At 30.3% G+C, this 11,167-nt stretch overlaps 2 protein-coding genes across 2 annotated transcripts; both read right to left on the reverse strand.

Moving 5' to 3' along the window:
• Positions 1–149: 149 nt before the first annotated feature.
• Positions 150–3,641, reverse strand: LOC107003323 (ADP-ribosylation factor 1). The gene is made up of 7 exons (XM_015201647.2): positions 3,484–3,641; positions 2,688–2,847; positions 1,586–1,656; positions 1,049–1,168; positions 704–822; positions 494–575; positions 150–411 (listed from the first exon to the last, which is right to left on the reverse strand). Exons 2-7 carry the CDS (start codon positions 2,833–2,835, stop codon positions 406–408), a joined length of 546 nt encoding a protein of 181 aa, XP_015057133.1. The 5' UTR covers positions 2,836–2,847; positions 3,484–3,641; the 3' UTR covers positions 150–405.
• A 1,749-nt stretch (positions 3,642–5,390) lies between these two features.
• Positions 5,391–7,678, reverse strand: LOC107030645 (WAT1-related protein At1g09380). Its single transcript, XM_015231913.2, has 7 exons — positions 7,425–7,678; positions 6,781–6,843; positions 6,574–6,690; positions 6,235–6,487; positions 5,991–6,149; positions 5,752–5,903; positions 5,391–5,654 (listed from the first exon to the last, which is right to left on the reverse strand). The coding sequence occupies exons 1-7, from the start codon at positions 7,598–7,600 to the stop codon at positions 5,501–5,503; spliced, it is 1,074 nt and encodes a 357-aa protein (XP_015087399.1). The 5' UTR covers positions 7,601–7,678; the 3' UTR covers positions 5,391–5,500.
• Between the last annotated feature and the right edge of the window lie 3,489 nt (positions 7,679–11,167).

Genomic DNA, 11,167 nt, shown 5'->3' on the forward strand with positions numbered 1-11,167 from the left:
AAATGAATCATGCAGACAAGGGGCTACAGACGACTTAAATCAACAACATTTTTGATATAAAGTTGTGGAGGCCTAAACTTCTTAACCAAACAAAATAGTTCAAACTCCAGCAGTATCGAAAAGCAGCATTAACTAAAACCAACGAAGACTGGGAGGGAATCTCAAGTCTTAATTAAAACAAAATATCGAAAGCAGAGTCATTGAGAATATGTAAACCCAGAATGTAAAATATTACATGAATTCAACTAAAATTACTGTAAAGCAACATTCTTTTAAAGAAATGAAAATGTACTGAAATAAAAAATAGTGATAAGTGGATCCATTCAGCAGGTGCACAAGTGCTCTAGACATTGTTTGAAGTCTATATTGACGAAAATATAGCTGCAAAAATCATGGATCTCGTGTTCAACCCTGCAAAAACAAGGTCATTGGAAGATTAGAGCAAAATTAAAGTGTCAAATAAAATCTAATACGATATGCCTCACTCCCATACCTTGTTTGCAATGTTGTTTGAGAGCCAGTCAAGCCCCTCATACAACCCTTCTCCAGAGGTAGCACATGTGCTCTGAATGTACCTGTAATACAAAGTCATATATTAAGCATTTGGTAGCACATGCAAGCCCATTTCAATCGCCAGCACCATGCTCAACAAGCACATATAATTTGATATCATACTAATAAGAAAATACAAAATAGTACATACCAGTGACGTTGACGGAGGGAGTGCAAACCAAGCTTGTCAGTGATCTCAGCAGCATTCATAGCATTTGGAAGATCTTGCTTGTTAGCAAACACAAGCAGCACAGCATCTCTCAGTTCATCCTATGCATACATTGCAAAATTTATTCAAAATAGGGTATGAGTGAAAAAGAACCAACTATAAGTTAACTAGAACAGAAAGTTGGTAAATAGTAAATACAGATCATTTCAGACTTTCAAGTGCTCCATGGGCCTATTCTGGATGCATCTTGTGTATTGCACCAGACATGGGCCACCCCAAGACACAATATAATCTTAACCGATAGAGAATGAGAGGTGTGTTGCATACCTCATTCAACATCCGATGCAGCTCGTCTCTGGCCTCAACAACACGATCACGATCATTACTATCAACCACAAAGATAAGTCCTTGTGTGTTTTGGAAGTAATGCCTCCACAATGGTCTGATCTGGAAGTGCCAAAAAATTGACAAGGAACAACAGACAACATAAAGTAAGTCAATATCCGAAAGAAGTCATTGCATGACTGCAGATTCCAGATAAGTATGTACTTGACAGCAGCAAAGAACGCTAGAAGTCAATGAACAGAAGAAAAGATCATTTCTTTGTTTTATATTTCTGTTATTCTGGGTGGCTGGTGGGTACGAACATTTTGCAAAAAAATCGGAAAAATAGGCATGGTGAATTTGAAAACTAATAATAGAAAGAAAATATAATTCCAAAACCAGAAATGCTCTTTCTATAACTCGCAGCTTGAAGTAAGGTCAGTATGAAGTCAGCCAAACTCAAAGTAGAAGAACTTGCAATCATCTTTTAATGTCAGATACTGAAAAGAGCATAGTACTTTGTTTTAAGGCACTAAGTACCTTGTCCTGACCCCCGACATCCCAGACGGTGAAGCTTATGTTCTTGTACTCAACAGTCTCCACATTGAATCCTGATAAAGAAAGAGTTATTGCAGATAACATTAAGAGCAATAGCTTGAATCAGCACAAATAAGACAAACGTGTGTCAGCAGAACAAACCATGCTGCTAAAAAAAAGAGGACATAATTGTGGCGCATAGCTGTTTGCAGCAGCAATTGCATCTATATTATTAAATATATAATGAAGCAGAACATAGGACAAATTTATGTAACAATTTACAAAAGACAAGCCAGTCATTCATGTAAAAAGTGATGCACCCTTGCCCGGTAGCTGCAGAATTGCTTTCTGTGCCCTGATTTATCAACAAACGTCTTGAGGGGTTCCTTATATCTTAGTACATGCTGAGGATGGAAGTTTGGCATGCTCTGAATTATCAAAAAAAGTTTGGGATGTTTCTTATATCTATAGTTTGCTGAAGAAAATGACTAACGAAGGATATGGGACCCTTTTAACCTTATGAAAAAGTGTTTTCTATGTCGCTGGTTGAACCTAAGCTCTCTTTACAGTTTTACAACTGGTCATACAAGATTAGTACCTGAAGTTAGACAGTGCTGCTTTTCATTTGCTACTAGGTTCAGTCTGCAGAAGAGGAGTCCTAGCGAGTATATTGCTGAAGAATCAGTTAGACTTTTTCTTTCTGGGAGCACAGTTGATAGCTTCTTATTAAAGTAATAAATTTTGCAGACCAGAAGGTAGTTTCGACTGTTGACTTCGCTAGTTTGGAATTTAATTGGTGGTTAAACCAATGTGTTCAACAAGCTCTACTACTATATAGCATTTCATTGGAGGCTATTGCAAGGAAACTCTGCAATACTATGATTGGGCGATGGATGTTTTGGTGATGGCAGGTATCTTGCACATGTTCTTAGGATGCTTTGTATTCACTTGGATACTTAAGGCTGTAGCTTAAACTGTAGGTATAACATACAGATGTTTTGGCAGAAACTGCCAATTACAAAAACACAATGACAATGCTAGGATAATAGGCATCTATCAGTTCTGCAATCAATAAAACATGTATAGTAGACACAACATAAATTACCAATGGTAGGAATGGTGGTAACAATCTCTCCCAGCTTGAGCTTGTACAATATGGTGGTTTTACCAGCTGCATCAAGACCAACCATCAGAATACGCATCTCCTTCTTGGCAAACAGCCGACTGAAAAGCTTCCCGAATGATAAACCCATCTTTGTCAATGCCTGTTGGACCAAAATTAAGATTCAATTACCACACACATTCACCTACCAATCAAGCTTAAGACAACATATTTTATTGAATCAAGAGGTTACATAAATGCACAATACAAAATTATGATCTTAAGCCAACATAAATCCAAATTATGGCGTGGTACTCCTCTTAACATACTGATCTCATCCGTCATTTCAATACATTTGATGTATCAGAAGATTTCATCATAAATTTCAATAATCCTTTATTCATCGTGAGATCTAGTAGCAACAAGTTTAACAATCAAAAGAATCAAGAACCCCTCTACTAAAATCGGATCTTGGGCAATGGCATAACTAATAAAATCCGGATCCGTTCGTCAAAAAGAAGAAGAACCCAAATCAAGATCCAAAAAGAAGAAGAACCCAGATCAAAAAAGCATACGGAGATCAAATCAGTAGAATAAAAATACAAGAAATCAAAGAAAGATGAAAACTTTATCAAATTCCCAGATCCAAAAAGCCAAAATCCAGATCTCCCATTCAACAAACTTTTCAATCAATAAAGAGATACATACATCAACTTTGTCAAATCAATTGTTAAGAACCGAACGACGTGTGTGTGAAATATAGATGTAATTCAAATGCAATAGAGAAGAGAGATCTTACGGTGATGAAGAAGGAATCACAGAGAGAGAGAGAGAGGGCAGTGGATCTAGAAAAAAGACTGCCCTTTGTATAATTGACAAGAAATGGGCAATTTTGGAGGTTCTCTTCTTGTTTTAGCGAAAGCCTCACGTATTTTAATGTCAGTCCTAATAAATTGTCGCGATTTTGAGTTTTCAAATATTAAGTTTTTTTTTTTTTTTTTTTGGGAAATAGGTAACTTAATTTTCAAATATTAAGTTACAGATTTGGATTCTCTTTTATTATGCTTTTCACCATATATTAGAGTATTTGGGTTGAAATTTTTTGAATATTAAATTGTATTCTTGTAATTTTTATAAATGATATTTATGTACAAAATATAGTTTACGGATCACCTCTCTTGATTTCTAAAATTCGTAAAATTATTCAACTAATTTACTTTAAGCAATCAACAAATTTTGCTCTAAAAAAATAATATCACATAATAAATAGTTAAGTGATGTTATAAATTAGATGTTATATACAAGATATTATATGCTATTATTACCCTTGCCATTTTTTAAATACTATTATATAGTATTATTTATCGATTATTATTATACATAATGATGATACATGCTCGATAAATGAACGTTTTCAATATGAGTCGTATATATGAAATTTGACTTTAAAAAAAATGAATTCGGAGGAGAAAAAGTTGTTGTTGAGGGATCTTATCATTATAAAGTTGGTAGTTATTGATTGTTGGGTATTTATGTTGGTTGATGGTTGATATAAATATGAGGTTGTTTAAGCTTAAATTAGAAATTTTGAAAAAAAGATTACTCCATTCGTTTAAAAAAGAATGACCTTCTTTTATTTTTAATTTATCTAAAAAGAATGACATTTTTTTTTTGTAATAACTTTCCACATGGCATGTTTAAGGCCACAAGATCAGAGGACAATTTTGTACATTTGAGATAACTTTAATTTATGACCACATGATCAAAAATCTTTTTAATCTTTTTTTATGCACCAAAGTTATTGTTTAGTATTATTTTCTATGTCCATTTTAATTGTTATGTTGCATTTTTCGAAAATAATTTGATCGAATTTTAAAGTTAAATTTGATTACGTTAATTCGATATTTTAAACAAAAATTTAGATATTTCAAAACTATGCAAAATGTATTATAAATCAAATTATTTACATATCAATATAACGAAAAAATATATCATAAAATGATAACCAAAATTATTATCTTTTAACTCTAAAAAAGAAAGTTATGACAATCAAAAAATAAAAAGAGAAAATATCTGACTGAAAATTAAAGTAAGAGTACATATTAATGTGATAAAAATATAGTATGAGATATTGTGAGCTGTTCAGAGTATTTGCAAACTATATATATATATATATAAAAAAAAAAGGTAGATGATATCACACAAAATTGAAAGCAAAACATCAAGACATAATAATATGTGTACCTGATAATTTTCTAAGCAAATAAATTCTCAATTCGAGTACATGTTATAATTATAATCAAATGAATCGAATTAGTAATTAAGAAACTGTATCAAAGCATATAAGCAAACAATCATGGCTTAAACCACGTGGAAAAGAAATTGGTCTTGTGACAAACAAAACCAAAGTCTAAATTTTACTTCCTCCGTTCCGATTTATTCGTCACTTTTCATTTTATCATCGTTAAATAATTTAAGTTTAATTGAAAATTTATTTATAGAATCTTTAATTTTTTAAAAAAGAAATTCCTGTATTTGTAAACTACGTAAATAGTACTACAAGTCATAATAATTGATAATTCAAAATGTTTGAAAAACTTATGATAAAAAATAACCTTGATTTGAATCTCGAAATTTAAAAAGTCTCATAAGACCTTTTAAATTATTGATTTTTAATTTGTTCTATTTTTTTTTTTTTTTGAATGTATCAAGATATAACAATGAAAAGAGGTCATTAAGAAAAATGGTAATGATACAACAAAGTTGCTCAGCTAAATAACATTCTTCTACAACTACTTGATAAAGTCCATGCATTTTTAATGCTGCAACTGCATTTCCATGTCCTTTTTCTGTTTTTCTTTTTCAATATCACCAATTTCTTCATCAAATTCTATTGGAAGCTTCAACTCGTTATTTTTTCCCCAAAGTACTCCATAAAGTCCCAATACTATCAGAATTGACCCTATAACCCTGAAAAATAATTAATTACCAAAAATACACATTAATTAATTAATTAGTCCAAATAATGACGATGAATATGTACATTTTAATTTAATTATTAACTTACGTTCCGATGTAGATTTTCTCTTGAAGCACACCCCAGCTGAGAATTGCTACAATTACTAGCAATAATGGATTGAATACTGAAACATACAATGGACCTTTTCTTTCTATGCACCATGACATTAAGCAGTAAGCTAATGCAGTGCACACCACTCCCTGTAAATTTAAATTAAAATAACGCGTTATTAATTAGTCATATTTTTTAAAATAACTTGTTATAGTGTATATAAATTAAATACGTACCGAGTAAATAGAAGAGACAGCTCTGATGCTATGGCTCAAAGACCAATCAGATATATTATGATCAAAGCAAATTCCAACAATCACACATTGAAAACTAGCCATTAGACACATCAAAGCTGAGCTAGAATAAGGAGCTGCATACACCATACTTAGTTTTGCCTGACCAAAAATAATAATAATTATAATAATGACATATCTATTGAATAGTAAAAATTAAAATATTGATGAAAATAAAATTTGTTACCTGAAGGATAGACCAAATTCCCCAAGAAACAGCACTAATAATGAGTAGAAAAGGGCCTAATATGAAATTTCCATGGGTTGTGGTGCTTTTATTTTGTGTCATGTCTTGTGCATATTTCCAATGGATATTTGGTTGATCAATTGGAACAATAGATCCATGGTAAAATGACAATAACATAGCACCACCAACACATAATATTGTTCCTAACATTTTTGCTTGTCCTGCTTTACTCCCAAGTCCCACTCTTTCTAGCCTGTCAAAATTTACAAGTTTGAATCTCGAAATTTCAACGAGTAATTAATTAATCAAAGTACCTAATGAGGTGATGATGATGATTACCCAAAGGGGATAGCTAGAAGAAAAGTGACAGCTGGGGTTAGATTTGACAAAGCACATGAAATAGTTGGAGTTGTATTCTTGAGGCCAACAAAGTATGTTATTTGGTTCATACTAACCCTGAAAAATCATATCAATTGAGCCTTTCATCAGATTTTTACTTTTTACAATTTCATTTCATTAGAAATTAAAGTTGAATGAGTGACTCACCCAAAAATAGAGCACAAGAAAATCTGGAAAAGGATGGATGGAGTTAACTTTGGCCTTGTTTTTCTGCACAAAACATATACGTAAAATCCCACTTCAAATATTAGATGAAAATAGAAAGAAAAAAGAAAAAAAACGTACGTAATCCAAATTAGTGTCCAAAGCAAAAATATTTTGTACAACAAAAAAATGATTAGTTGCTATATATCATTTTCCTAGCGTTATGTGATTATATTTCTGGCTAAACTATAGTAGATAACAAAATAAAAATAATTGTACGAAATAACAAAGAATATTAATCAACCTAATAATACCCCTAACATGAAATCTTGTTGTAAATTTGTTTCTTCCATTTTCTTTCTCCTTCACAATGAAAAAGATACATACCTTTTTAACCCCCCAAAAGAAAAAGATCAAGAAAATGCAAGATTTTAGGCATAAAGAAGGTGAAAATGAAGAAGTAAGCTAGTTAAGCCATGTCTATTTCGTGAACCATTTGCATGGTTCCAAAAATAAAAAAAAAAAGTCATGAAAAAATCACCCAACCAAAATAATATGCATGCAATTTTTAAGCTTTAAAAAATTCTTGGAAAAAGAGATGGAAAATAGAAGCCATAAATGGTACAGACTGTAGATAAAGTTTGTACCTTTCCAAGAAATATGCAAATGGTGCAATTGCAATGGTAGCAAATATTTGTCTGTAAGCTACATGAACAAAAGGGTTCATGCCTGAATCCATTGCAAGCTTTGAAATAATATTCATCCCTGCATACCCTAATTGTACAATCACCATAGTCAACAAAGGCAACAAGTCATTCCCCATATTTAAAATCTTCTTCTTGACAATAAACAAGAAGAAAATGAAAATGAAGAAAGAAGAGAAATCAAAGATTTAATTAAAGAAAAGGGCCGGGTTGGTTAGTTTTTATAATGAGAAGTAGTGTTTGTTATGTGTGATATTTATATGTACAAGAAAAATTAAAGGGCTTTTGTGAAGTTCAAGAAATGACCTGTATACTCAGAAAAAAACAAACAAGAACCGTCGATAGGGTGTGAGGGTGGTAGGGGTACGATAAAAAGAGACGGATTCAAGATTTAAAGTAATATTTTCACATTAATATATAGGTATAATTGAGTTTATTAATTGAATATTTGTAACATTTCAGTGGAATTTTTAACATATACAAGGTACAAGTAAAACCTACTGAGTACTTTAAGAATTGGATCGGTCTAGGGTAGTGGCGGGTTCAGATATACTTGAGGTATGTCAATAAATACCTATTATACAAATATTTTTTAATGTATATATATAACATATTGATATTTGATTTTGACTTTTACATAATTCTATTTATTATATTTTGATATCTCGTAATAGAAATTCGGACTCTGTTACTATATCTTAGGGTGGGTGGGGTGGGGTGGTTTCTTGTAAGACATGGTAGCTTATTTTCATGCATAGAACTTGCCATTAAATTGTTACATGAGATCAAGAATATTGAGGAGAATAAAGTAGCTTTCAGTTAATGGTATCTTTGGTGATTGCCAGCTTTGGCTTCTTTTTGCATAAGCTTGCAGCAATCAAATTCTATTACATTTTGCCATCTCAGCACCTTAGACTAAAAGCAATTTTCTGTATGTCACCAAAAGCATGGAGAGTTCATTTTACGGTTTCATTTCATTTTTTGTTTGGACTTGTGTTCCACTTCAATTAATAATTAATCAAAGTGTAATCTCATAAATTGCGTTGAGATGGGTGATGCATATAAGTTATTTTATCCTTACTTAGTGAAAATATAAGGGTTATTTACACTAATAATATAAGATATATATTTTACAATTTCTATTAACCATCTGTATAAGAAAATTAGTTAAAGTCACTTTGTCAATATATATAACAACAAAGTGGATTTTGTTCTTTTTTTTTTTCTTCTTAACGGATTGAAAGAAATAAATGATTGTTTTTGTCTTCAAGAATCATTGGAATGATTATATTGGCTTATCTATGAAAGGAATTAAGTATAGTCTCTCTTTTTTTATTAATCGTATGATTGGGTGTGCGAATAAAGTCTCATATTAATAGTTAAAAAGATTGAGAAGCTACATTTAAGATGTAAAATTTCTAAATGATCAAGTGAGACCTTTAAGGAAAAATGGTGTGAATTTGGCTTAAAGCATCAATATCACATCATATTATTAGTATTTTTGAGCTGATTTAGCCTACCAATTATTACTAACGCAGTCAAGTTCCGGTTGAAATTGTTGGTTGTGTCACAAAGTCACACATTATAGCTGAAAAAGATTGAAAAACTACATAAAATGTATAAAAAATATATGAACTTGATTCAAAGCGAATAATATAATCACACCACGTTAAAAATTTGAATCGATTAATTAGCCTATATATATATATATATATTCTTTTTTTTTTCTTTGATCGAATTTTATTGAATAATTTAATAGGACGTGTAAATGGTGATGACAATGATAACTTATGTCATCATATTTATATAAATGAAGAAAATCCACGCATCTCTTAGGGGGTTACTATATTGTAAAACGTTTCTTTACAATCAGTCATGTAAGGTAGACATGCATTATATTGTCACGAGAGGTTAACACATTGATGCAAGATCCACGTTCAAACCAAATAAAGTTAACAATTCCTTATTGGGAAGAAGAAACTATATATTAAAAAAATATTTGAAAAAAAAAAGGAACAATAATACATATGTAAGTTGTAACGAACTAAAGTTACAATTTTATACTCGTAGTACAATATTACGAAAGACGGCAGGGGCAATCACCAAAAAAGAATGTCACTTGGACATTAGATGAATCTAGAAATTTTACTAAGAAAAAATTAAAATATAATAAAGAAGTAAAAGAATAATTTAAAATAAAATAAACAAATTAAAATAAGGAAATAATAATTTTGAAATATACCCACTTAGAATATTATTTAATTTTTTTTTTCTTTTGTAGATGTTATAGTTCACTTGGGGACGAAGGTATCACATTATTCAGGTGACGGATTGTTCTCTTGTGACGTGTGAAATACTCTTTTGAAATCAAAACAGCTAGCTTAGCTTGTTTAATTTGTTCTTATCATAATTTAATTAATTTTATTCTACTAAAACTAAAAGAGGGCACGAAATAAACAAAAATTAATTCAATTTTTACTTACCACCATGCATGCAACAATTAGAAGTAACAATTAATATAACACATCATCTAACTATACAATAAGAGAAAGTTAACAGGATATTATAGTTCACACGTTTCTGCGAAACTCATCGACCAAAGAAAAAAGTGTTCACTTTCGCATATAGCAAACGTAAAAATTATATTTATAGTTTAAATAAATTACATTTCATAGCAAATTTTATATTTGCTATGAAGCTTTTAATTTGTATACATTCAATTTTATACAAATTGTTTAATTTTGTACAAATTCATTTATACATCGTAATTTGTATAATAAGATTTGTATTCTTATAAGTGTATATGACGAAAATATATGTATTTGTATTTGTATATATATATATATATTTTTCTCTCTCTTTATACCAACACAAAAGATTTTGTACATTTTATACATTTGTATACCGAAAATGGTCAATTGTATACCGAACTAGATGGCAAAAAAAGGGGATGTTTGCTGCGAATTACAAATAAAATATACTATAGTTATAGCATTTAATTTGAATTAATAGTTTGCTATTTTATACAATTTTCCCAAGAAAAAACGTTCACTTCGTAAATAGTAATATATGTATATATGAACATGAGTTCTGATATAGTAGCGAAACTGTTTCACTCTTAATTAAAATTTTTAAATTTAAGCGTTGAATATGAAGCAAATCTTGTTTAAAACGATATCCCTAAGTAGACCTTGAAATGCGCTATCTGAATTTTTTCGAATTCCAACGTGGACTTGGGATATCGATGAGAAAAAATAAAATGCGTATAATATAATATATAGCAATGATGATCATATTTTGATTAATTATTGGGTAATGAATTTGGAAAGCAACCATATATGCATGACAATTTAGATTGGGACCCTTGTCCTGTATATATCCCGTGACTCAGCTTGCGTTGTGCGTCTTCGTTTTGCTTACGTTGTTTGTATATATATATATAAAGAAATTATTAAAATTTAGATAAATTTGAGTTTTAATTTATATTTAAGTTCGTTTCGATTAAAATAATTTTTGAGATCTTTTTTATTAACTTAATTTAATTTAATTTGTTTAAATTTAATTTAATTGGCTCATTTGATATCTTTAGCTAACAGTGTTTTAAAATAGTTTGTTAGTTGGAAAGCGATAGCCTTTCTTTAATTTTTTGTTTTAGTTTTGCTTTGTCTATTATTTGAAGGAGAAGA

This window comes from Solanum pennellii, chromosome 1, assembly GCF_001406875.1.
Source record: "Solanum pennellii chromosome 1, SPENNV200".
Classification (NCBI taxonomy): Eukaryota; Viridiplantae; Streptophyta; class Magnoliopsida; order Solanales; family Solanaceae; genus Solanum; species Solanum pennellii.